The sequence below is a fragment of the Gopherus evgoodei genome, chromosome 6, assembly GCF_007399415.2.
Source record: "Gopherus evgoodei ecotype Sinaloan lineage chromosome 6, rGopEvg1_v1.p, whole genome shotgun sequence".
NCBI classification, from domain to species: Eukaryota; Metazoa; Chordata; order Testudines; family Testudinidae; genus Gopherus; species Gopherus evgoodei.
Genome location: NC_044327.1, coordinates 42103002 through 42130887, shown reverse-complemented (window position 1 = coordinate 42130887; position 27886 = coordinate 42103002). Strand labels below are relative to the sequence as shown.

At 43.9% G+C, this 27886-nt stretch overlaps 1 protein-coding gene across 1 annotated transcript; it reads right to left on the bottom strand.

Annotated features, from left to right (window-relative positions):
• Positions 1-4529: 4529 nt before the first annotated feature.
• Positions 4530-12910, bottom strand: DMRT2 (doublesex and mab-3 related transcription factor 2). The gene is made up of 4 exons (XM_030566830.1): positions 12559-12910; positions 11049-11501; positions 9208-9310; positions 4530-7190 (listed from the first exon to the last, which is right to left on the bottom strand). The coding sequence occupies exons 2-4, from the start codon at positions 11472-11474 to the stop codon at positions 6154-6156; spliced, it is 1566 nt and encodes a 521-aa protein (XP_030422690.1). The 5' UTR covers positions 11475-11501; positions 12559-12910; the 3' UTR covers positions 4530-6153.
• Positions 12911-27886: the final 14976 nt, after the last annotated feature.

Here is a 27886-nt window from a genome sequence, read left to right as displayed (position 1 = left end):
TTGCGGAGAAACTAAATGAATTCTTTGCTTCGGTGTTAGGGAGATTCCCAAACCTGAGCCATCCTTTGTAGGTGACAAATCTGAGGAATTGTCACAGATTGAAGTGTCATTAGAGGGGGTTTTGGAATTAATTGATAAACTAAACAGTAACAAGTCACCGGGACCAGATGGCATTCGCCCAAGAGTTCTGAAAGAACTCAAATGTGAAATTGCAGAACTATTAACTATGGTTTGTAACCTGTCCTTTAAATCAGCTTCTGTACCCAATAACTGGAAGATAGCTAATGTAACACCAATATTTAAAAAGGGCTCTAGAGGTGATCCCAGCAATTACAGATCGGTAAGTCTAATGTCAGTACCGGGCAAATTAGTTGAAACAATAGTAAAGAATAAAATTGTCAGACATATAGAAGAACATAAATTGCTGGGCAAAGTCAACATGGTTTCTGTAAAGGGAAATCGTGTCTTACTAATCTATTAGAGTTCTTTGAAGGGGTCAACAAACGTGGACCAGGGGAATCCAGTGGACATAGTGTAGTTAGAGTTCTAGAAAGCCTTTGACAAGGTCCCTCACCAAAGGCTCTTACGTAAATTAAGTTGTCATGGGATAAAAGAGAAGATCCTTTCATGGCTTGAGAACTGGTTAAAAGACAGGGAACAAAGGGTAGGAATAAATGGTAAATTTTCAGAATGGAGAGGGGTAACTAGTGGTGTTCCTCAAGGGTCAGTCCTAGGACCAATCCTATTCAACTTATTCATAAATGATCCGGAGAAAGAGGTAAACAGTGAGGTGGCAAAGTCTGCAGAAAATACTAAACTGCTCAAGATAGTTAAAACAAAAGCAGACTGTGAAGAACTTCAAAAAGATCTCACAAAACTAAGTGATTTGCAACAAAATCGCAAATGAAATTTAATGTGGATAAATGTAAAGTAATGCACATTGGAAAAAATAACCCCAACTATATATACACAATATGATGGGAGCTAATTTAGCTACAACTAATCAGAAAAGAGATCTTGGCGTCATTGTGGATAGTTCTCTGAAGACATCCACACAGTGTGCAGTGGCAGTCAAAAAAGCAAACAGGATATTAGGAATCATTAAAAAAGATGGAGAATATCTTATTGCCCTTATACATAGTTTCCCCACATCTTGAATACTGAGTACTGATGTGATCTCCTCAGCTTAGAAAAGATATCCTGGCATTAGAAAAGGTTCAGAAAAGGGCAACTAACATGATTAGGGGGTTGGAACAGGTCCCATATGAGGAGAGATTAAAGAGGCTAGGACTTTTCAGCTTGGAAAAGAGGAGACTAAGGGGGGATACGATAGAGGTATATAAAATCATGAGTGGTGTGATGAAAGTGAATAAGGAAAAGTTATTTACTTGTTCCCATAATATATGAACTAGGGGGCCACCAAATGAAATTAATGGGGAGCAGTTTTAAAACAAATAAAAGGAAGTTCTTCTTCACACAGCACACAGTCAACCTGTGGAACTCCTTGCCTAAGGAGGTTGTGAACACTAGGACTATACCAGGGTTTAAAAGAGAATCTGATACATTCACAGAGGTTAAGTCCATTAATAGCTATTAGCCAGGATGGGTAAGGAATGGTGCCCCTAGCCTCTGTTTGTCAGAAGGTGGAGATGGATGGCAAGAGAGAGATCACTTGATCGTTACCTGTTCTGTTCACTCCCTCTGGGGCATCTGGCATTGGCCACTGTCGGTAGACAGGATACTGGGCTGGATGGACCTTTGGTCTGACCCAGTATAGCCATTCTTATGTTCTTATCCGTGGCAACATACAGTTAACTTGTAAATTTTCATTACATAGATCTGAATCCTCTCACCTGGAGGCAAAGCCCAAGCAAACAGCCTTTGCCACCCCAAGCACGGCAGGCAGGCTGCCTTCGGTGGTGCGCCTGTGGGAGGTCCCTGGTCCCATAGATTCAGCGGCTTGCCCGTGGGAGGTCAGCCAGTCCCACAGCTTTGGCGTACCCGCCGCCGAATTGCCGCCAAATCCGCGGGACCAGCAGCCCTCCTGCAGACAAGCCGCCGAATCTGTAGGACCGGGGACCTCCCATAGGCATGCCGCCGAAGGCTGCCTGACTGCCACCCTCGCAGGGACCAGCAGGGCCCCGCCCCCGCAGCTTACCACCCCAGGCATGCACTTGGACCACTGGTGTCTGGAGCCGCTGCTGCCTAGACATCAGCCCAGCCTGCTAAAGCTGTTGAGCTACTGACTTCGCAGTGGCCTGAGTCTCAATATCAGATGAGTAAGTTATGGCTGGTTAGCCAGTAACTGTACAAATGTCTGTGCCACCCCAAGGAAGCTCGATGTGCTGAGCCAGAGACCGCGTAGAAATCTGGCATTTACATAAGCTTGTACTTTATGGTAAGCTAGAAATGCTGATCCAGCAAACTCAGAGGTCTGCACCTTGACATGAGTGCGATAACCCAAAGGTGCTGAGCCAGTAGCACAGATGCCTATGCCTTGACACCAGACCAGCAAGCTAGAAGTGTTGAGTCAGGAATACATGCAAAGCTCTTTGGGGTACTATGGCTTCTTAGTCTCTCTAGGTCCTCCACCTGTTATTACAAATGAGTCCACTCTTCTTGCAAGCTATCAGTGCAGAGTCCGGCACCAGTAGCAGGTGTTTTTGTGCTTTCTGGCAACAAGATCTGCAAGGATCTTCTTGCTACTTTTACATGGGCAGTGCATGACTGTGCTTTGTTCTTTTCCATGACAAAGAACATTTTTATGTTTAAAAGCAAACACAAATGTAGGTTATTAACACCTGGCCCCAGATCTTAAACTGAGCTTCCTTGCAACCATGTTCCACAGCTGCACAAAAAGAATTCAGGTTAGACAGGAGTAAACCAGAGGCCCACTCAGAAGAAGCTGAGTAAAATACAAATAACTTATGTTTGAAACTCAGCAAATGCAGTGGATTCCTACAGAAGGAGTGGATCTGGGTTCAGGTGTTCGCATATAAAGGATTGTGACTGCTGACACCTAAGAAAACACTACAAAAATTATATCCAAGATAGTGGTGTGTATTATTTTAACAGCTGACATATCACAAGGTTGAATAGAAGAATGGATGCAGGATGAGAGCAGGTAATGCCATTAGTCAATGCAAAAGACATTTTCAGCCGGGGACCAGGGTTCAAATTCCAGTTTTGGTCACAACTGAAAGCAACAGTGATGGTCCCTACCTGCTGTCCCTCAGTTCACAACGCCAGACCATCACACAAGTGGATACCATTGGCAGCCTCTGCTCAAGAGAGGTCCAGGGCTCAAAGAGCAGGGATGGTATTGGCCAAGCAGAGCTGTGTGTGGAAGTTTACATGGCACTTGTATGCATTACACACACGTCTCAAACTATTAATCCATTCTTTCCATAACCAATAAATAAACTCACAAATATTTTAAAGAAAGGAAAACAGAGCTGGGAGTGATGAACTTTTAAGCTGCATGAAACATTTTCAGTTTCATGAAAACCTAGGGGTTAAAGAAAGAAAGAAAGAAAGAAAGAAAGAAAGAAAGAAAGAAAGAAAGAAAGAAAGAAAGAAAACGTGAGTGCCAGGCAAGCTAATTAATAAAGCCTAAAGAACTAAATGAGAAGGACAATGATCAGACTACGGGCCAAATCCTGACTCTAGTGGGACTACTTGTGCAGCAGAGCAAACATGAGTTAGCCCAGTTTTGTCTCAAGGGTCACATTTCTGGTTAGACGTAATAAAAATGCCATTCCACTCCCAATTATTGTACTCTGAAAAAAATTATCTGGAATATAGATTTTAGAATTTGGAATTCTCCCAGAATTTGGACAAGGAATTGCTTTTCTCAATTGGCTCTTTAAAGGGGTCATGAGGTCTTTTATTTTTTTCCAAAGATAAATTAAGGTACTTAATTTCCTGGAAAAAAAGATTACCAATATTAAGCTGAACAAAATTAGATACATGCATTGTTAATCAACAAGACATTTATTCAGGACAAATTCCCAGAGTCCAGAACTGGTCTACTAGTTGGACTTCTGGTTTTCCCACATCTGTCATCACAGTTCATGCCAGCAGCTTGAGAAATAAAGCAAACAGAATTTTAGTAACAAAGGAAATATATTAAATATATAGTAAATTAAAAGGCTTCATTAGCATTTTATGCTCTGTAACCTCCACCACCAAAGAATGAATCCATGGTAATAAAACCACGAAACATGAAAAGTGAGGAGCCTTATACATAGGCAAAACTGTCAGCTGGGTATGATTCAGCGTGAATGTGGATTCACAGAAAGCTAGGAACCAGATCTGGGTAAATAAGGTCTGACCCAATTCTCATTTAAGATAGTGGTAGTCTTTCCATTGACCTAAATGGAGTTGGATCAGGGACAGAGTCAGAAAAAGCAATTGCAACTGTTTTGCTTTCATTGTGTTCACACCCCTTTTTATTTAACATTCACACAAGAAAAATATTATTTCTATGAATGTTCATGGAAAGTGAATTTTGAACCAGTGGCCAAGACTTGTTAAATCACAGAACGTTTTTATTACTCAATGAAATTAGTGTCAGGCAAAGGCAGACTTTGCTGTTACTATTGATTTTACTTAGAAAGAGCTCAGATATTCCAGTGATGGACAATAGTATAAAACCCGAAGATAGCGACACAGAATTTGTTTACGAAGGTTGGATCATCCAACCAGGGAACAGAAAGAATCTGATGTGACACTACTCATACAACTCAAATATCAAATACCTGAAAAAAATACTCTCAGTAGTCAGTTCGCTGACAATCCATGGGCTGAGACTTGTTCAGGAAAAAATAATTACCAAACACTTCCGAATAGTGAATAAATTCACAAAAATCACTCGCTACTCAGAATTTGTAACCTAATCTGTCCACTGCAATTTTTTCACCCAACTACTAAAGACGTTTAGATGATAGAACAAATTAGTACCACCTAGGGCTATGTCAACACATTGATAGGATTAAAATTAGTATGTATAGAAAGCAGGAAAACAAAAGCTAATTCTGCTTAGATGATGGTAAAATAGAAAAAAAAATAGCAAAATAAGAAAAAATTAGAAAAAAGTTTGTTAAGTTAAATCTAAGTTAACAGGTAAAGTTTTCTACAACCTGAAGGAGGCTTCCAGCTGAGGTGAACTCTACCTACCAGCCTAATTTTATTTTCATTGCCTACAAAAGGACTCAAAGATATAATATCTCCTCTTAATTTTATACCTTAATTTTTATTTTGTAGCTATTATTCTATTAAACCCTTTTTTATCCCAAAGTTCATTTCATTGAAGGTGGCACAAATATCTAGTCCCGCTTGTGATTGTCAGAAGTGAAAAGTTTTAGGAAATTCAATATTCCAAGTCTGTGAAGAGCCTGAGGGGGGTTTTAATGCCCATTTGACACAAGAGCAGAATTTTATCTGAGAACACTTAAAGAGTCACTGAATTTTCCTATTCTTCCATCTTCCTTCCCCTTGTCCCTATCTCCACACTTGATATACTAATGCCCTGCTTGAATGATGCCAGTCTAAACAGAGAGGCCCAGAATAACCTACTCTCTCATCCCAGGAGGTTTATCCTAACAGGACTGCACTGACAGTTGGGGCCTGATCCAAAGCCCATTGAAATCAATGGAAAAATGCCTTTGATGCATAATAGCAAGTAAACTTGCACTGCTGTTACCTGTTCTGCGAGCTAGTATGTGTTCAAAGCAGAGATGAGTTACTCCAGCACAGCAAATAATTACCCTATCTATAATAGCAAACAATAGCATACACATGTTCTGCAAGTGCGTGGATACCCATTTGATGGAGGGAGAGAGACATAAGGCAGAAGTGATAATGTCCTCTTGGCATGGCAAAGAAGAAGTATGTTCATAAAGTATGTTCATTTTATTGTAACATTTGAAGTGCTGTATAAAGCCTACACTTTACAGTCTGCACATGCACCGTTTTCATTTTTAAAATTTAAATATTTATTTTCATGAGAGAAAACATGCATATTTATGTACACGGGTTTTTTTAAATCACTATTTACATAACTAAGTCCTTTGTACGAATCTTTGGAGAGAAAAGGCAGGTGGCAGCAACTTTGCAGATGGCAAACATTTAAACTTGATATTGAGGATGTAGTTACTGCAAGATATTAGTGACTGCGGAAGAGGGTCGTTTAAGGATTGATTCAACAGAGAATGATAGAGGCTCATTGGCTGAGAGTCTTGTTGCACCTTGTTTGGCCCCAAAAAAGTCTTTTGAGTATCTGTCTATTGTAAATTTGTACTTTTGATTCTCTTTGATGGAGCACTCTCTGTACTTCTTAGATGCCTCTTCAAAACTCTCTTTTACAAATGATGTTTTTAACTCAGGCCCTGATTTGTCATTAAATGTTTGCTGTAAAAATGAGTGGAACGGATTATACTTGAGTGCTTGAGGGTGCTTGGTATTTTCTTTGCTGATCTTGCTTAAGATGTGTTCTTGAGAAGCCAGAGAATCCTTCTCAGAAATCTGTGGAAAAGTCCTTTTAGGAGGAGAGAAAGCAGACCTCTCACGGGCCTCCTGAGGGGGACACTGAATTTCTCGAGCATGAGAAAGCACACGTGAATTTTCAGTTTTTGGTGACATCATGTCCTGCTCTGAATTTACACAATCCTGGCCTTGTGAAGTCTTGGAGTCCCAGGCTGCCCCAGGTTTGAGAGCTTGGACTGCAGTAGCATTCAGTAGGCATTGCTGATAGAGAAAAGCATCACTAATGGGGCTACGCTTTGGCCATACCAATAATCTGGAGGACAAAGGATATTGCCTGTAGGTAGTGGCTACACTGACGTTTGAAGAAATCAGTTCCATATTCCCAGATCCTGAATACTGCATGGTTAAGTCAAGACAGGTTGGTAAGAAGTTGCAAAACTCCTTGCTAGGAGCTTCAACCTGGGTAGGGTTAAAGGCAGTTTTGTAGGAATTGTATTCAGTTCCATGCACCATATGGTTAGGCAGGAAAAGGGCAGCAGCTTGAGTGGCTTCCATCATCTCCCTTTCTTTATACTCTCTCTCTAACATAATATTCTCCAGCTCTTTATCAGCAAAGGCCCGTCTTTTTCTCATCCTGTCACTTACAGGGGGTGGCAACGATGAATTCCCTCCCAGGTAAGGATCTGCTGGCATGGGGCGATAACCTAAAACAACAAGGTATGGGTATGAATAAATTAAAGTAACTAAAACAGGATCACCTATCTGTAGTGTTTGTAAAAGGACAGGAAAGCTAATCTTGAGCTCAATCCTGCAAAGACCTAAGCACTTCCTGCAAATCTTGAATGCCCTCAACTCCCAAGGAAGGCACCTTGCTGGAAGTGCTCAGCACGTTGCACAGCCAAGCCCACGTAGTATATAGATGCTTCCAGCATATATAGGGCCAAATCCAGCTCATTACTCAGGTAAGTAGTTCTGGTGAAGACAACAGGATTACTTACATAAAGGGCCCAGTCCAACTCCTACTGAAGTCAACAGCAGTCAGATTGGGCTCAGAGTGAGCAGGGATTTACTCCTCTATGTTACTTGTTATGCTGGCATTTCATTTCTCCATTTAAAATTATTTTTTTAAGTGAAAATTTTAAATATTTAGATTATTTTACTTTCTCAAAATTAAAGAAAAAATACAAATTACTTAAATTTGCAACATTTTCAATTAGGAGACCACATTAATTAGATTCACTTAATATAATGTACTGGGCCCAATCCTGTTTGCTGTACCCAGACAAGTAATCCCATTCAAGTTAATGGAACTACTTACATGAGTAAGGAGAACAAGATTTAGCCCACTTTCATTAACATTCATCTCACACTGGTTTCCCGATTGCCAAAGAAGATATCTATACCTATAACTGATGCCATTTCTATTTTCTAAAGATGAATCATTATCTGTAACACATTGTTACAGATGGTAGAAAAATCCAAGGAGAGCTAGGAGAAAAGAAAAAGAAAGTTAAGATAGATTAGGGAAAAGAATGCAGAAGAGATTCTTTTTTAAAGAATGAATTGCAGAAGAAAGTAACCTGGAAAGAGTTTTCTTCTCTGGCCAAAATCACTTTCGTATCTGGCCAAACTTTCTTTCTAACTTAATGCAGGCAAAGAGAAAATAGCACTTAACAGAACTGGACTTCATCATTTTCATGTCTTTTTTTCTAATGTCTAATCACTTGGAAAGTAACCAAAATGGCCATATAAACAATTTTGGGTATAGGTTATAGGGTATTGAAAAAAGCAAGAATTAGCCCTTTACAATGTTTATTTATTTAATAAAAAATTTACCTTAAATGGCATTGTACTATAAATAATATTTCTGGCAGCATAAAATAATGTACATCAAATTTGTTTGAAGAGTCTGTTATGTTTTATATTTACAAAAGGTCAAGTTCATTGCATTCATTTACAAATAAAATGAAACAAGAATAAAATCTTCTGCACTGTCAATAGTTGCCAGGTAACTATTTACCTACATTCATTTTTACACTAAAAATTACCCTAAATTTCAATTTGCTGTTTCTAGAATCCTTTGGTGCAATTTTGTTTCAGAACAAGCAGACTGATCTATTTCCTCCATCTCCATCCCAACCAAAAAAAAAAAACAAATAAACAAAGATACAAGAAAATGTACTGGGAGATCTCATTTGAAAGGGAGGGGAACTATTTTATGTTCTAAAACAATTTTTTGCTAGAGTCCAAAATTTTAAAATATATTCTTGATGTGCAGAGATTTGAGGTAACAGTACATCATGCTTACTGGTGTATATGCACTCCAAGTGTATTGCAGAGTAAGAAATATGTCTTCAGTATAATCATGTTCCCTTTAAATAATATTAGTAAATAATTAGTAGAGTTAGTGTTTATTTTTCTAATCTGTTGCATATTTAGCCGTTTGTTCTTAATTTTGAAATGAGGAGCTTTTCTAAAACAGAGAGAATCTCTAAGCTTTTAATTTGAACAGATAGTGTAAATCCTGAGATCTTCTGTAGTAGTGAGCCATTAAATACATTTGTTTTACTTTAGATTTTTTAGCATTATGCAAGACACTTTGTTTTCTGAGCGGTTTTTTTTTTTCAAAATAGCACATGGAAATCTGAGTAGGTGTTTCAGCAGCTCCTACAGTTATGATCTCGGTTGCTCATAAAGGTCAGAATGCAGGAGAGTTTTTACCTTCTAAAATGCTTTTGGCCAGCAAGCTGGGCGTCCTGACAGGCCTCTGGTAGACTGTTTTGCGCTCAAAATTAGCCTGTTTCCCTGATAGTCCCTTTTTATCCTAGCAAGGGAAAAGAGAAGAAAACGGTCAATAAACAGAAGGACAATCGTCGTTTCCTTCCTGAAGGAAATTTTATTTTCCGCTCTACTCGTTTTAAAAGAACGGATTCAAAAGAATCAAAATGTCACTCTCCGGGTTGTAAAAGGAGGAAACGGATTTTATTGTTATAAAGAATCTGCCTTAAGTGCAGATAAACAAAACAGAAAGTGACGCAAAACGGTCGGGGTCATCGAATGTCAGTAGGAAAGAGAAGCAAGGGTGATATTTATCAGAAGCATCTAATCTATTTCTACGATCAGAGCCCGGGAGTTTGACTAGACAGAACAGAGCACCGGCTCCGTGTGCACTCAAAGGGGAATGTTGGATCCTAGTGAAAATCGGAACGGCTCACAGGTCTTCATCACAATCCTTTAGTGACGCTTTCAGATGAGCCGATCGCTTAATACCAAGAAACAACACGCCTCGTTTTAAATAAAAAAAGGATTACTGAAAACCAATCGTTGCAAAACCCTGAGGAAATATTCTGAAGGGAAAGGATGGTGTAGATCAGAGAACGTGCTAAAGATGGGGAATAGCAATTCTGGAATATTTTTGCACGTACGTAGATAGATTTTATAGGAGGCCTTGGTTAGCAATGATTCCATAAATGTAACGAATCTATTGAGAAAGCGCATTTACTTCCAACTTCCCCTAGACAACGCGGTGAAGTTGCGGAATTACACTGCCTCTTAAAACTATGCCAAGTTGAACTTGCATCTGACACAGTGGTGACAGAATGTGCTAGATCAAACTGTAATAATCATTCATCGGCACCAGCCCTTAAAATAACTATTCATAATAACATACAAATCATTCCTTCGGAGACGTTCCGAACTACAACAGGGATTTTATTTTATTTGTTGACAGTTTTGCTAGTTTCCCCCCTGCCACGTTTCAGTACTCAGCCTCTAGCAAAGAATATTGCAAGCGAGTTTCTGAAAATCTCGACGCGCGATGGTTAGTCACATCCAAAGGCTAGTCACATCTTCATGAATGATTCAAATCCCAGAATTACTCTCGGTACTTTCTTAGAAAAGTACAGGGCTGGGGCAAATATCACGCTGACTCTTTCCAAAGCTAGGGAGCCCGTTGCTATACTTTGTTGAAAGCTGTCACTTCCCAGGAGAGACTCTGCTAGGATCTCTGCCATCCTGCGTGAACGCCTCACCACAGTCCACAGAAGTACCGCCTCCAATCTAGGGATGTTGGGTTGTTTTGTTTTTTGTTATAAGTGACTAATTTCTTCCTTTTGAAACGAGCGAGCCTTTCTCCCGGGGCGGACAGAGTCCACCGCCTGGGATCTCTCAGCCCATTCACTTCTTTACCCAGGTTCACTAAGAACCACATCTGTAAATGTCACAGCATTTAACTGCCTGGGAAAATGACCAACTACCTCCCCATATGGGCTCGGGGGGGGGGGAATCTCCCTGATCCTTTTCAGCTGAGTCAGGATGATGCCTGCGTCCCAATCAGGAGAAAAGAGATGCACCGTCTACCTTCTGGTGTTGGCTAGTCAGTTGCACAGATGGCAGAACAAATCGGTATTAATCATTGGAAACGGCTGCGATTTTTGGAGGCCTCTCCACATTTCCTGCTCCCCGAGAACGCCGCTAGGAGAGGGATCGCGGCCCTCACACAGGCGGGGTCACCTGTCCGCGCAGGGGTAGTGGGCGCTGCCCCCCCTCATCCCCCTCCTCACCTCAGTGGCCTGCTGCCTCCGGAGCGCCACCTGGGCGGCCATGACCCGCTGCCTCTCCACCACCAGCAGGCAGTTCGCGCACTGGCAGTCCCGCCAGCGGCAGAAGCGCTTGTGGCCCTTCAGGCAGGACACCACGCCGTGGTTGCGGCAGCGGGCGCACTTCGGGGTCCGGCTCAGCTTCCTCTGCTCCACTCCGCTGCCCCGCTCCACCTGCTGCTGCTTGGGCTGGCTAGGGGCCCGCTGGGCAGCCCCTTCCTCTTCCCCGTCCTCCTCCTCCACCTCGTCGTCCTCCTCCTCGTCCTCATGCTCCCCCGGCCCGCCGCCCTGCAGCAGGCAGGCCCCCAGCTGCTCCTCGCCCTCGTCCAGCTCCAGGCTCTCCACGTCGATCTCCCATTCGGCCCCGGAGGCTGCCTGCCCCTCGGCCATGGCACTGCCTGGATCTGCTGCTCCGCGCTGCAAAACACAAACCCCGCCATGCGCTGCCCTTAGCAGGCTCCGTGTGCGCCGCAAGCGGGGCTGGGCTGGCCAGGCTGAGTGCATACTCCCGGCGGACACAGGCCCTGCCCTGTGCAAGAGGTCGCTCCCTGCACCGCGTCCAAGCTAGCCCCGCACACCACCTGACACACGCATCCTGTGTGGGGCTAGCCCTGGGACTGGGTCGTGCCGGGGTTTGGGCCGACATCAGGCTTACTGCACACACCTCACATTGCTCTCCGAGTCACACGCACAGCCTGTTTGCACGCGCGTCTAATCGATCACACAGCGCTACACACTTTAGCTACCAAATCCTTACCAACACACCGATGTCAGACTTCTCCCGGGCACCCGCACAGCTCAGCTCTACCTTGCCAGGGTTACATACATACACACACACACACACACTTCTTCGGGGTTATAGGGATGTCACTTCAGTCACACGCACGCCTCACGGCATCATTGTCTAGTGCGATCTGCAGAATTTAAAGTCCCAGCGCGACTTCTCGGCTTTCCAGTTCAGCTATCTATTGACCTGGGCCTGTACCCTTATGTTTGCCGAAGCTGTACATTTAGAGCCCGAACCTGAATTCCCTGAACATCCAAAACTCCCGATAGCCCTCCCTTGGAATTGCTGACCCAGCGAACGCGGGATCGGCGTGGAACGGCAGAAGAAAGGGATCTAGGGGCTAATTTCCAAGAATCCAAATTCCGGTGGGGCCAAGCGCAGCACGGGCTGTGGGGCTGGCAGCACCCGGCTGGTTGCAAAGTCTGAAGAGATTCCCTGGTTTCCTCTCTCTGGTCTATGGGGGTTAGACTACATCTATAGGGAAACCTTACGGTCAAATGACTTCTTAATCTCGAAAGCACACGCTCCGCCAGTGAGTACAGACGCCCCAGCCCCTTCACAGAGTGCTGGAGAGTACCCCGCGGGGCTAGGTTAGTTCAATCGAGGCAGAGACTGCACTGTAGGCAGGTTCCTTCGCCTCTGCCCAGCCCAGCCCGCACATCCCCAACCCCCGGGTTTTACACTTACCCAAGTTCAGAGCCCGAGGCCGGCCGCAGAAGCAGGCTGCATCCAGCCCCGCGGGAGTGGCTGGGCACAGACCGAACCCGGGGCAGCACGGAGCCCAGGGGGACCGCAGGTCCTCAGCAGCCCCGACACATAGCGGCTCGCTGCGGGGCAGTCACTTCTGCAGGCTGGGACGGGCCAGGGAGGAACGCGGCAGCCTCTGCCAGCGATGGGCGAGCTGCGGGGACCGAAGCAAGGGGCTGGCGGGGCTGAGATGCTGTGGTGGGTTATCAGGCTTGAGGAATAGGGATAAGCAAGGGGGAGTTGGGGTGCATTTGTCTACAGCACCCCAGGCCTTAACAGCACAGCGCCAGCACCCGCCTCTGTGCTCCCCTCCGCGCGGTGCCCAGCCCGACTCGCCCACTGTATTAACCGCTCCAGCTCTGGGGCGCCCGGACAGCTGATTGGTGGGTTGTCGGGCGGAGAGAGTTCTGATTGGCAGTATGGGCCGTCGATTCCCTCCCTCTTCTCCCCAATCTCCGCCCCTGGTTGTGTCCGCCTGCCTGTGTGATAATAATGTGTCCAGCCCCTGCAAGCCGGGCGATGTGTGAAAGCCACGGTTTATCCTTCAGACGACCTGCAAACGCTAGGCGTACCCCCTGTACTGTAAACACAGGGGTAAAGGGGAATTTTTCATGATGTCAAAAGAGAGGAAAATCATAGCCAGCATCACTATTACAAATAATAAATAAAAGGCGCCGGGTAGTGAGATTGTCTCCTTATAGGCAGTGCGGTCATCAAGGGCAAAACCAATTTAAAATATCCAAAATAATATCACATTTTCCTTATGAGGTTAGGGTTTTCTGGCTGCATTAAACACGATTGGCAATGGCCTTTAAAAGTCAGAAAATAAAACAGAATCGTGTTTTGTTATGACGTGCAATTTAGAAATAAGGATAGTTATACTGTGCATTTATTTTGAACGTTTTTTTTCCTTAATTGTCACAACAATAATATTCCCCAACAAATATCATAGTCCTGAATAACTTTCGATTGTTGCTTCATTTCTGATGCTACATTTCAGGGGCAGGGGGCAGACAGCTTGGTTTCGTTCAAAACTTAATGATTAAATGATTACTTGCAAAGTTTCAGTTGTGCCAGAAATATTTTAAAGTGTCATTGCTTCGCAAGGTAAAAGCGGGAGCCGAGGGAAGGTAAAAACATAAAAGTATTGGTTATCCTGGATGTCAGGCTATCCTCAGAACTAGCAATTTTATTCAGAAGTTAACTTTATCCACATTGTGAGCTGGAAAACAATTGTATGGAATCAAACTTTCCAACAATGCGCTGATCGAAAAGAATGATATAGATCAAAATATTCGCAGAGCAACTGCATATTTGTGACATAAATACTCTGATGAATATTCCCCTTTACATGGTGTGTTTATGTATAGGTTAATATGTTTTCTTATATAATATAAACATATACTCTTACCCTATCATTAGAATATATACCAACTGCGCGTATATAGTTAACATCTGTATTAGATATATCAAAAACTTGGCCTTAGCAAGTCAGGTTTTCAAACCCTAGTGAGTCAGGTCGATCCATTTTTTCCTTAGATTTTTGTATCTCTTCTTATGATGTGTGGATGATTTATTTAGACTGTGAAACGTGTTTGGAGATTCGCACTGGACCGTTCACATTCAGCTGGGTAGCTGTTCCTCTGTCCGCCTGGCTCCAGCCTCATGCAAGGACAGAGAACATCTTCATCACCGCTAGCCCTCTTTAGAGGAACAACTGTCCATCTGCGCCTGGTGAAAAGCCACGCTTTCTCCATACGGTCATGTCTTCCCTTCTTGAAAAGGATAGAGAAGAAAATTCAAGGGAGAAGTGTCAACAACAGATGAGGCGCGAACTTACCAGTGATGCATTTGCTTTAAATCAGCTTTAATTTTAGCAAATAGGTGGCCCTTTAAATATCGCGGAGTGATCTCATTAGCTTTTGGTTTGAACACTTACATTTTCTATACGTTGTCTTTTTAAAAAAAATAACCTGTTTGTATTTCCTTTTTACAGTAGTGTTCAGGTTAGAGGCACGTGCCCCAAACGATTATAAAAGGCCATCGTTGGTCATTTCAAATATTTAGAAGCAATCCCACCAGGAGTTTTGTATACGCTTCAGCGAACAAAGCACAGAAATCTGTCAGCAGAAGCCAGTTTACTTGGCGGGGAGGAGGGAGGGAAGGATCTTGTTCTATAAACTCAAAATAAACAAATTAAAAGTGAGTGTTCCCGGAATGCGATTGACTTTAAATAATTGTTATCTACAGTGAAAACAGTTCTCGGCGGTAGAAGTCTGTGTACTGTAAACTCACCCGGGAAAATCAGCCGCAGCTGCTGAAATCAGCATCGCCGTGGATATGTGTCAATCCCCTTTCTAGTTACACCTGGGCCGCAAATTGAGAGGGGCCCTATCTGGCCACCGCTGCTTAGTTAAACCACTGGGCAGGAAGCCAGTTCTCCCGCAAGGGACCCGATCCTGCCCAGTGACAAAAATCCCTTTGACAACCAGGCCCACGTTTTCATTTTAAATCAAAGGCAAATAACCTCTTACTCACGTTCCCGCTGCTCCTTTTTCTCATCAGGAGTTAAAACAAACCCTGACGGAATGGATCGGTCCCAATAACAAGCCCCGCCAGTATTTATGAGGGGTCGTTTCTAAACCCTTATTCCTCAGGGTGTAGCTCTGGTTTCCCGGGGTGTAGCTGAGGATCTGGTTATTGGACCGCGAAGCAGAACGTATTGAGCCGGGGCAAGCTGTTACTGGCCGGAATGCTGCCCTTTTCTCGTGTGCCTTATAATGAAAGATCCATTTCATTTGCTCACCTGATGAGACTCCAAAGAAATAAATGTCATTGGCTTTCATCAGCCAGCCCCTGAGGTTTCTGCTCCGTTTAGGGAAAATCCCTGAGTGAAATCCTGGCCCCATTGAAGTCAATAACAGAAATCCCATTGACTTCGTTGGGGCCAGGGTTTCCCTTTCTCCAGTGAAGTCTGAGCTCCTTCAGACTTCCTGTTTCTCTCTATATACGACCCAAGTCCTTCTCTGACCGGGCACCCTAACTCAGCGCTCTGGGCACCAAGATCTTTGTTCCATGTAGATCCTTCCTAAACAGAGCGTCTGAATCCTCTGGGCAGTTAGCTTCTGACGCTATGGCTGGGGATTCCTCTGGAATGAGCCTCTCTCACTTTTCCCAACCCACTAGTTATTTATAAGATCTCCCATTTTCTTCCTGCATATATTAAGATTTGGAGAAATTATGTGGCTGTCGACTGGAGTTTGAGAATGGGGTATGACAATTCATTGACACTGATAGCCACTTCCGAGAGCTTTTCAAACATGAAGGGGCCGGATTCTCCTAGTGAGGTCCAATCAAACGTGTCAAAACTGGTGTCAGTGGTGATTTTTGCTTCAGTAAAGACCGCAAGGACTGATCTCCCGGCTTTTAAACTGGACTCGCTCTAATGCCTGGGGGCTAGCCTGATTCCCAAAACCTAGGCCTGGATTGTGTCCCCAGAACCCCGTCCCCTTTCGTGCGATTCAATGAACCCTCCTAGGTGGTTTTGTCAATATTAGCTTTGCGGACCATTCCGAGCTCACCCAAGCTCTTTGGCTAGTTCAGGAGGTGTCAGGAGCTCTTCCACCGCCGCAGAACATCAAACGCACCGAGCTTCAAGAACATTTGTCCTCTTTGACCCGCAGCACCTTTGAGTGTTATGTAAAGAGGGAGACTGGGGGGAAAGTGCATCTCCTGATGGCTGAGATTATTCAACCCAAAAGAGACGCGGGCTACTGTTTGACTTATAAGCATGACTAAAAGGCAAATACCCAAGGAATTTCACTTTCCCCCTTGGGGTCCCTCTTAAAAGGGGCAGGCATGACACAGGACCTGTTAGGTTAGGAAACAGAAGTCCCCTTTGCTTGTAAACCGATACCAAATTACGAAGTAAAATTCTTTGCCACAACAGTAAATTACAAAACAGTTCGCCTAGTGTTTACTTTATCCGCGGGGAACTGTGAAACCGAGCCATGATTTTAAAGCATGTTTGTGTAACTTTCTTCTTCTTAACTGTTGTTTGTGTTCAGTTTTTGCAGGACATATACCCTTCCCTCCTTGCCCGCTCCCTTACATCACAAATGTAACCGTGATCCTTAGTGGTTGCTTTCTAATTTGATTTACTTATGGGAAACATGAAGTAGTGTAAATAATAGAGTCCTTCATTTACACATTCACAGCCTGAGCCTAAAGGACCTCAAGTTTTGTTGAATCTCTCTCTTTTTTGTCTACATTATCTGTCTTTCTACCCCTGTTTAGGCTTCTCTGACGCAATTTGTGGATCAGATCCATCTTTCCAAATCTATTTTATGGACCTTATATGATCCTCATCACCATAACTGGGTGCCTCTCTCTCATTACCCTGTCCTTTTAAAAAGAGGAATTTGAAACTAGTATCCTCCTCATCCCAAGTATATGATCCTACCAGATCTCCAGGAAGGCGCAACCTCCTATTTCTTTGATGGCTGACCCAGCAATAGCACAGCATAGATCACTCTGGTGGACAGAGGTACAACTATGCAGCCTTTCGTTCAAGTGGTTTATTGTGAAGCAGATTGGAACCGCCTCAGCTCCGCCAGAGAACTCTTGTGCTAGCTTGAATAGCAAAAACAGAATTATAGAGCTTTCATCTCGTTTTTCATCTTTTAGGTTAAGTGCATCCCTACCACAACTCCATAGAGCACAGATGCATTTGGTCCTATGTATAACACTTTCTCTATTTAACATTAGTGTCCACAGTGAAGCCCCACATATTTTATTTCAACTGATGTCATTGAGAGTTTGCCAAAAAAGGAAAGCAAGGTCAGTCCCTTTTTCTTTTCTACATGACGTCTAGCAAGGCAATAGAATCGAACGTTTTCTTAAAATATTATATTTAATTCACTTGAACATCCAATTGCCCAGTTAATCTGTCATGTAGCCGTATGTTATGTTTTAGCTTAATGGTTTACTTGTTTCAAGCCTATTATAAAAATGTAGAAGACGCAAAATTTTGTTTTTATTATTGTTTCCAGGCACATCTAGCTGTCTGCTTTGTCAAACGGAGTCATTTAATCAGTCAAATATTTATGTTGCCACCTATTAGGATTTGTACAACATATCTGATGCATATTTCGGGTAGACACACAGACGAGAGACTGGTTAACAAATTGTTTTACACAGGAATGTTGGTCATTCTGCGCAATTTTCTAGGAAAAAAACAAGTTGCAATAAAGCGATGAAGCAACAAAGGATTCTGAACGCTGAGTCATTGATAGGTTTGTTCCCAAAGCCAGAAAGCTGACTAAAGAAATCCCACTCTTTCAGCAAGACTGGCTTGCAATCATTGGGGATATAGAGGGGAAGTCTTTAGTGCAGCACCCCGACCCGCGACTCCCAAAATGATCGTCAAGACGAGCACTGTCACAGCCGCAGGGCTTAATATTCCGCAGAAGTCATCAGTCCGGCTAAACACTCACACCTGCAGGCCAGGATCCTATCAACCAAAGCAGTTTACTGGAGTACTGGTTTGTCAGCTTTTGCCCTCTTTTCCACGCTAACACTTCCACACACACACACATACACACACATTTTCTGTGGTGAAAGGGGGGAAATGAGAAGTCCGAATCTCCTCTGCTTATCTGTTGCACGGCTGTATGGCTAAAGGTATGGATGAGGTAAACCCCAAAACATCAGTAATGGATCATAGCCTATTGGGGAATAGATGGGGACTTCCTTTCTAGAACGAGAGCTGTTTGTAACAGCAGGTCACGGCTTTTGTACAATACATAGTCATCTTGTTCGAGGGCGGGCTGGGTGTGCAGAAAGATGACCAGCAGGAAAGGTGACATCTGCTGGCGGTAGAGATCATGAGAAATAACGCTGCTATTCACTGCTTTCCCCATCCTTTGGTCTCAATGTGCTTCTTTGCTCCAGTCTATGAGAAAATGGAACTTCCAGGAGTAACCGTTCTCTTGTCCTTATTTGTGTGTTTGACAATCTGTAGTTTAACATACCTGGCCAGGCCTTCCCTAACCTAGATGGAGCCAGAGCCAACGTAGCTGGGACTTGTGTATGTTTCTCTGAAGCAAGGCTTGGTTGAAAACAAGATGCTTCGCACCTTAGTGCAGTTTCCGCTATTCTGCGTGGAATTTTAAGGGAACAAAGAATGGTTACTTTTCATGAAATCATAGTTTTAATATGGCACGTTCTCAAGTTCCCAAACCTTTCCTCCCTGCTCCGAAGAGAAGCCTCCTTATTTGAATGGGTTTGAAACAATGTGTTCTAACTGATACCCCTAAAATAAAAGAAATTATCATGAAGCGTCCAATATTTTGTTTCATTTTTAAATGCTGTCGTTCTGCATCTATTCCCGTTGCATCTCTAATGTGTCTGTGGGAGTCTGCAGAGTGTGTTCTGCCTGGCCTGTAGGGGTTTCAGATAAAACCCAACCAACGCAGAGAATTAGGAGTTTTAACTCTTCTTGCTGGAGAAGAATCACTGTAATGCAACCTTATCGGGAGAGACGTAAATGGGAAGCAGGACGGTCCTAAGTGTCCGCACAGTAGATGGGGAAAAGGAGCCAAGCTACAGCAGACTAGCTAGAGGGACAGTGGAAGGTGACTAGCCTTTATATCGTTTCCATTTACAGCCGTGGTCCTGGTCTGTAAAAGGGCTGCGTTTAGAGTCCTCCGAGGGAAAAAAAAAGAGCTACAAGAGTGTTAAGGACTCCGGAGGGAAAACTCTTCTTTGAAATCTTTGCCTCTGTCGCGTTGTTGCCCAGGGTTGTAGCGAGCAGGGCAGAGTTGCTTTGCATTGATCTAACATGTGCGGGAGATGGCAGGGCTGCAGGTGCTGCTGTCCCCTTTCGTCCTACCCCGCCCCCCTCCAGCCTCCCCTCTTCTTTCCTGGAAAATTTATTAGCAAGGTTAGGGCAGGCTAACTAAACGTCAACCCCGGGTGCAATTTCCACTGGAAGAATGCTTTGATCCTGCCCTCTCCTCTCACTGTCTAAAGCAGATTACATTGCCAAACGCTGGAGATCCCGGCGGCCTGTTTTGTCAGAGACGTTACCAATTAATCTGAAACAAATTGCCCATATATCCCTGCCCCGTGGGCTCTCTCTCTCTCTCTCTCTGGGAAGTCCTTTGGGGCTGGCACTTTGGTGATGGCTTCTAGTTGCTGCCTGTGTGCATGCTTCTTCCAAAGGGCGAGCTGGCCCGCCGAATGCTTTTCGACGAGCAGACTGCGCTAACCATGCTCCACACATTAGCGCGGCCCATCAGGAATGCAAAGCAGAACCATGCCTCGTATCAGTTAGTTACTCTCGTTAGTAACAGGTGGGCATTTTGTGCACGAGAGACAAATCTCCTGAGTCCGGTGAAATCACTGTGGGGTCAGAAAAGTCACTTTTCAACTTCAGAGCCCTCTAGGAGTATTAACGAATCACAGCAGCAAAGGAATGGAAAGATCAGTGTAGATATAGTCCCTAAAAGGGGCATAAACATCAGATATTGAAACGCTACTAGAGACTTGCTTTCAGTTTTGTTTGCTATAAAATAGGATGATTTTCGACTTTGATGTTCTCCTGTATTATTTCTTTAGTCATTTATACCATTTCCGTACAATTAAAGAGCAGAACCCGGGTTGGGGGGGGAGGGAAGGTACTACACTGATATAAACTAGCTAAGGATCTGGATTATACCAAAGTATTTCTCCCTGCTATAGATACATAGCAGTTCCAATATTTGCTTATTAAAATCAATGAGTTTTGCGAGTGACTTCTGTATCAGTAAGAATCAGTTTCATTGTCTTATTCTGGGGCCTTATGCAGCTAGTAAAATGTGTGGCCCTTTTTGTCTTTGATTAAAAATAACAGTAAATAAACAGAAGTTTCCCCCAGTGAGCGCCATTTAGAGGGCAGGAAGACTTTGGTTTCACGTCTGTGGGCTTTTAAACCAGGTCCCGTATACCTGCCTGAGAATTTGTGGCTTTTTCGTTTTGTAGATAAGCTAAACTTGAACTACTGATTTGTTTCATTTGCAAGCTACGCGTTTGTACGTGCAGAGTCAGAGCAGCAGTTCTCTCGACTGTTCCTTTGCAGGAGTACACGCTAAACACAGACTAGTGCCACAGTACACACCCAGGAAATTGAAACCCGGATACTTTCATAGTTACTTGACACTCCCACACTGTACACTATATGGCCAAATTCTGCTGGCTGTGTGAGTGGCCCCAGTGGACTGTTTGCATGAGTAAGATGACCAGCATTGAGCCTCATACTCATTAGGCCCCACATACCGGGCTCGTTTCTGCTCTTCACCTGTGCACATTTGAACTAAAGTCGATGTAGGGGGAGCAGTGTACCTGCGAAGTGGAATGTTGTAAGATGTGCTTTGATAGGAAGCCCACTGATGTCAACTCATCGACATCATCACTGTGAGCTCTGGATCAGGATGGCCCTGAATTAGGCAGGATGCACCCCCTACCCTCTTCTATGTACAGGAATGATTTCCTGATAGTATCCCTGGGGAGCAAGCCAGTCCAAAAGGAGCCCGGAGGAGGACGGACTATGGACCCTAGCGGAGCTGACCTACCAAGACACAGAGTTCTGGTTTCCCTTCCATAAGGGTGCTCCTAGGATACGTTGTTCGATTCCCCCACCCCAGCACTCCTAATCAGGTCTGTACTGAAAGGACACATTTTAGCCCTGTCTTCATTCGTACTGCGGTAACATCAGCAACCGCGATCGTACAAACCTGTTCCTAATTAGAAATGTCAGTGAAACAAACCGGTTCCATTAAAACAGTGCTTGCTCCTCTGCAGCCTTGAAACTCATGGCCGCGGTACACAGGGAAGGAGCCAGATGAAAAGTGCTGGAACTTGGAATTTAAACAAAAAGCTCACATTTAGGGGGTGAATGCCATCGTGGGCAGCTTTTCCGGGGCTCGTAGACGAGGCGGAACTTTCATTTGCCAGCATTTAATAAGTCAGTGCACTGTTGGCAGGTCTTTTGTTAAAAGGTACTAGAAAGATCAATTCTTAGCGTGAATATCAAGAATTCAATAGACAAGCGGTGAGCGTAGCAAATTGTCAAGTCAGCAACTAATGTAGTTCACTACAATCTTCCCAACTGTCTTAAGTAGTTTGGCAAGTGTTTACGCCAATAAATTGTAGTGACTTTTTAATATATGGAGTTAAAAAGTAACTCAGCCAAAAATATTTTTAGAGTCGCTGCAGAGTTTGCTCGAGATGTTGTCTCCAAACTTGTTTGCATTCTGGCAGCTTTATGCAAATATCAAACAGATGCAGAAAGAGCTGGGATGGGGTGGTTACAATTCTGGAAACTAAATCTGATTTCCTATGACAGAAAATAAACTGAAAGGCAATTTATTTTCCTTCCTAAATAACAAAGTTTACAGAATAGTTCCTCCCTTCCGTTCCCCCATCCCTCCCAGGATACATTTTAATCAAATCAAAATACTAAAGATGCCAATAGAGCTATTGCTAAATCAAGTAAGTATCGGTATAGCTGTGGTGTGTGCAGCACTAGTCCATTAATGTAGACATAGCTAGCCAGATTCTGCTACTCTTCTATGTTAAGTGAAATCAATAGGACTGTTATAGAGTATGGTACAAGTCAGCATGAGTAATGGCATCCCAAGCAGGCACGTGGTTAAAATAAGGTAGGCAGACTCAGGCCATATCTATACACAATAATGCAACCCTCCCTAAAAGCCACTCTTACTCTTCAAATAGTCCTACTGAAGTCAATGAAACCACTGATGGACAAGGTGCTACTCAGCATGAATCAGGTTATCAGAATATGGACCTGATGGTTCATTGGGCTATATATAAATCAAACAGGTTGTTTGGGAGTTGTAGGAGATCAGTTCATCATGTTGGTTCATACCACATCAGAAATCATTTAAGAGAGGTACATTATTTCCTTTAGAACACACAGTCTGAGCATCTGAACCATGCAATTTTAACTGAAAACTTCTTAAGCATTTTGTAGCCTAAGGATCAGCACATTTAAAAAAAAATCAATCCCTGCTGTAACTGTAAATGGAGTGACACCTGGGAAGAAGGTGGCCCATAACACTTTCATAGCTGTCTGCATGACACAGACACAGTGCAAATTACTGACACATCATTTCACTTTCCCCTTTCTGGCCCCTGCTCAGTAAGGTGCTTGTGCAAGTGCATGTCTTTACGTATGAGAGAAACCACCTGGGTCAGGTAATATCTTTGGACCAGCTTCTGTTGGTGGAAGATACAAGATTTTGGGCTTCACAGAACTGTTTGTCAGGTCTGGAAAAGATAACCAGAGTATCATAAGGTGGGCTAGATTGTTAAGCATAAGGGGTTAACGCTTGTTGCAAGAAATCAGTTAAAATGAAGTGGACAATTAACACTTGTGCCCTCATAAAACAAAAGAGGATTAGTAGCAGTGGCACAAGCAGAAATAATTTCTTGCTGGTACTTCCTACGTGACCCTCCACGTGACTCCTCCGCAGCCTGGGGCCCACATGCTCTTCCCATCCCCTCTGACACCCCCTTTACCTGTCTAAAATTTTACAGCAGTTGTAAAATGATGCTTTGGGACCCTGGTGCCACCTGTACTTCCAGGTGTCATTGAGGATCCAGCAGCACCCTAAATTGAAAACTTCTTAAATGAAAGATGGATAGGAAGGACAATCACCCCACTTTCCCTTAACACACTATCAGTGCCTCCCTTGTGTCCAAAGTAAGCTTTTGCCAGCTTACCTTTTTCTAAGGATATATCTTCACTACCGACGTTAAAGTGCTTTAACATGGCTGTGTAGCCACGGCACCACTTCTGGGAGAGAGCTCTCCTGGTGCTGTAAAAAAAACCCACCTCCTTCCCCCATGAGGGGAGTAGCATCTACACTGGCACTTTACAGTGCTGAAACTTGCATCGTTCAGGGGGTGTTTTTTCACACCCCTGAGAGAGACAGTTTCAGCACTGTAAAGTGGCAGTGTAGACAAGGCCTAAGTATTGCTCTCTGACAGACACGAGGAAAGCAAAGAAGCTGCATCATCTGGGTTTGATGGAAAAGAGGCATAGAACTGTGTGTGCCATGTGCATCTTGATAGAACTACAGCCCAAATTGTTTTATTATTTTCCTCTGCATGACATTCAGGAGGGGCAACCAAGATCAGCCTGGCAGAATGTGCATGAAAACTGTCTCTGGATAGATAAGCAATTGATCAAAATCACATTCTCTGATCTCTTGGGGCCAAATGCTGTTCCCATTGAAATCAAAAGGAGTTTTGCTATTGATTTCAATGGGAATAAGCTTTGACATTTGGAGAGGAAAGAACAAAACCATTCAAGCAAAGGTCTATGTTGCTTATACCACAGGTACGAAAGGCTGCTGGCTTACGTGAGAAAGTCAGCAGACATCTGATCTTTGTCCATTGCAAGGGAGAAATCAGCAATCAATGAGGCTAGAACAGTCTCTGTACCATATTCAACTCATAAGTCCATCTGCAAAGGATCAAGGAAATATGAAGGCTCCAGATTACCTTAAAGTCTTCAGTCCCTTGGTTAGAATGCTCCCATCAGTACATGTTCATAGTCCAGAGGCTGGTGCAGGAATCAAAAACGCTGTTTAAACACCTTCCGTCCCACCCAGCCCGCCCCTCTGGAGGACTCCTGACCAACTTAATAGCACAATGCATATGATAACAAACTTAAACAAAGTCTTTGTATAAGTTTGTTAGCATATGTATTGTGCGTAAAACCCATATAAAGAATGAATGCCCTCCCTAGCCACATTCTGCTCCTTTCAGAAGCGGAGTGCAGCTCAACCTCCCTCTGGGGAGTGGGGAGCTAACCTCCCAAAGTCTTTCTGGTACCCAGTACCAGCTAGAAATCTATTGCCGGTAATTCATACTGGAGCGTACCACCCTACTTGCACTTCTGATTAGTAGTTTACAAATTATAATGAGTCACAAAAACCCAATCTCAACAGCGAATCTGGTTTTAAGTGACAAGTAAAGTTATGAATTTAAGCTCCCAGACTCTTCTTTTGAAAGTGTTATGCAGGTTTCCTTTGAAGATGAGGACTGAGAGGTCAGATATGGAGCGATCACTCTGTGAAAAAAGTTTGCCTACAGATAATAGGCTAGTTGTGTCTTTTGTCATTTTACTCTGTGAGTTCATATGAGAAACAGTGATTGTCTGGTTTCACCCACATAGTTGTTGTTGGGACATATGATGCACTGGATGAGGTACATCACATGTTGTGATAGGCATGTGTGGGATCCCAGGATCTTGAAAGTTTTGTTGAGTGGTTGGTATTGACCACTGTAGTAGTGGAGCTATGTCTACAGGTTTTGCAGCTGTTGTTCTATCACGGCCTGGTGCTGCTTTGAGTTGGAGTGCCTTGGTCTGTGGGGAGCTTGCTTCTGATGATGGGCTTGGTGAGGCTGGAACATTGTTTGAAGACCAGAAGAGGGGGAGGCGGGAGTGAGGGGGAGGACACAGAGTCCAGTTGAAGTCAAGGAGATGCCTCTCATGTTTAAAGTTGGCACTGAAGTATCTTGCTGTATGGGTCCTCTTTCTTGAAGATTTTACTTCGTGTTTATGGGGGAGTTTCTACTGCTGCACTTTCTGCAGACCACATTTGGTCATGTTTTAACCCATAATTAGCTCTCCTGTGGGCCTTTCACACTGTGAATCTTCTAGTGTGCCTTGTTTACAAATAGAGGGCTAGCATCTGCTGAAAGAGCCATAAGAGGCAGCAAAGAGAGCATGAAGCAGAGGTGCAGAAGCTGCAATGGGAGTTCTGGCTGACTCAGTCAGGATTTCTCTTGTGGACTTCTGGATAGTGCACGCTGGCCTGTTCATTGCACCACCCATCAGGCGTGCACAGCACATTACCCACTTCATGCACCAGTGGAGGAAGGGCAGAGCAATGGCCTCACCATCATTTTGCTTCTGCCCCTTTTATACCTAAGAGGAAGTAGGGACGGTGCTCCCCATTGTGATTCTTGCCAGTTTCTGTGTAGGGGAGAAAGGGGGAGGAAAGCTCTTTGTATCTTCTCCCTTCCTTCCACCCATGCACCTGCTTAGTGACTAGCCTGAATTTGACTCACACATTGGATGTCCTGTCATTTCTAAACCTATGTCCCCATCCTGCAAGATGTTGAATAGTCTGATCCCAATGCAGCAAAGCACTTGTTTTCCTTTGTCCTGTTTTTTTTTGGGGGGGGGGGATATTAAAAAAGAATAACACAAAATATACGTGAAACCAAAAATACATTCATCTACTAGATATACTTAAACTACAGCAGTGTGTAATAATTTGTAAACACACAAATCCAGGTGAAAATCTAGGGCAAGAGGCCTGCATGAAATGTGCAGCCACTGAATGCACTGGGATCAAACACTGCCCTTGATTAAACCTGTACAGCCTCATTGAAGTTATTGAGATTCTAGATGTAACTCTATACACATCTGCAATATGCTGAGCACATATATTAAGAACATTGGAGGCACTGTACTCCAAAACCTTATTGACTTGCAGTATTTTTCTTCACTTAGGTTTACTTGTAATAATACAAAAAGAATATTCTATAAACTGTTCTGAGATCTTATGGTATACTGAGCACACTGTCAGTGATTTAACATCTGACACTTCAGCAAATTGCAGTCTTTGGCCATCAACTATGCAATGTGTCCAGACACTCAGACAGTGCATAAAGTTTACTCGTTCTGTGGTTACAGGGCTTAATCCAGCTCCACTGACATTAATGGAAAGACTCCCATTGATTTCAGTTGGAATTAGATAAGGCCTATATTTAATGCTTTTTCCTTTTTAAAGGACAAAGCCCTGTAGAGAGTTTCACCGTGTCCAGAATGTCCAATTTGCCAACAAGATTGTTCACAGGAGACTTTGAGGAGTCACCTAAAAGAGTTTCAGCTGCTGTTGGTACAGATATTCAAAGGTATTTAGGCACCTAATGCCCACTGAAATACATACGCCAGTGCTCACTTCACTGGGAAGGTTTAGAGTGGTGTCTCTTCTAAGCGGCTCTCTGGGATACTGTGCAGTTTAGAACATTTACGAGATTAATCAAATCTTAGTAGGCTAAATGTCTCTCCACTCTGCTTCACAGCTGTTTGTTTAATAATGAGCTCTTCCCGAAGGTTCTGTATTAGGGCAGCACGGTACAGTACACATTTCACCATTAGGGCATGCCAAAGCAGATGCAGCCACAATACTTCAGGCAAAATGTCCAGGTGATACCAAATAGTTTAGATGGCCATACCTGAAACCTGTATACTACTTGGGTATTCATATTGGTAAGGATTCATATAAGTTACCTGTCAATATTCCTGTGAATTATAAGTACCTACATTTTTAAACAATGGTAAGAAAATGCTTTTGAAACAGGTTTAAGAATACTCTGCCAGATCCTGAGATTCTTTCTCAGGCAAACCTCCCCTTACTTCAGCAGGAGTTCTGACTGGCTGAGTAAAGACCCCAGGATATGGTCCACTGGGTTTTGCTGGGTGATAATTATGACAACTTCTAGGCTAAATCACCATTTTCCCAAATGAAAACCTTGTTTAATAATGACTGGAATAGTTAGCGTCTTGTGCAACACACAAAATGATAAGGAATGACTTGGGAATAAATTGTACTTCGATGTTTGTCGAAAGCTTGTCTACATCAGAAAGTTGCAGCGCTGGTGAGGGAGTTACAGCGCTGCAACTTTGAAGGTGTACACATCTGCAGGGCACCACCAGCGCTGCAACTCCCTGTTTGCAGCGCTGGCCGTACTCCCGTTTTGTCTCGGGTGTAGAGGATCCAGCGCTGGTGATCCAGCGCTGGTATTCCAATGTAGACAGTTACCAGCGCTTTTCTTGACCTCCGTGGAAGGAGGAAGCCTCTGGTAATCAAGCTGGTTTCCTTTCCCGGTTTGCTCTCTCGGTCCCGGAGCCAGCCAGCAAACCGCAGGGAAGGAGACCTGCTTGCTCGGGGTTCCGGGACCGAGAGAGCAAACCGGGAACGCCGCGGTTTGCTCTCTCGGTCCCGGAGCCAGCCAGCAAACCGCAGGGAAGGAGACCTGCTTGCTCGGGGTTCCGGGACCGAGAGAGCAAACCGGGAACGCCGCGGTTTGCTCTCTCGGTCCCGGAGCCACCCAGCAAACCGCAGGGAAGGAGACCTGCTTGCTCGGGGTTCCGGGACCGAGAGAGCAAACCGGGAAAGGAAAC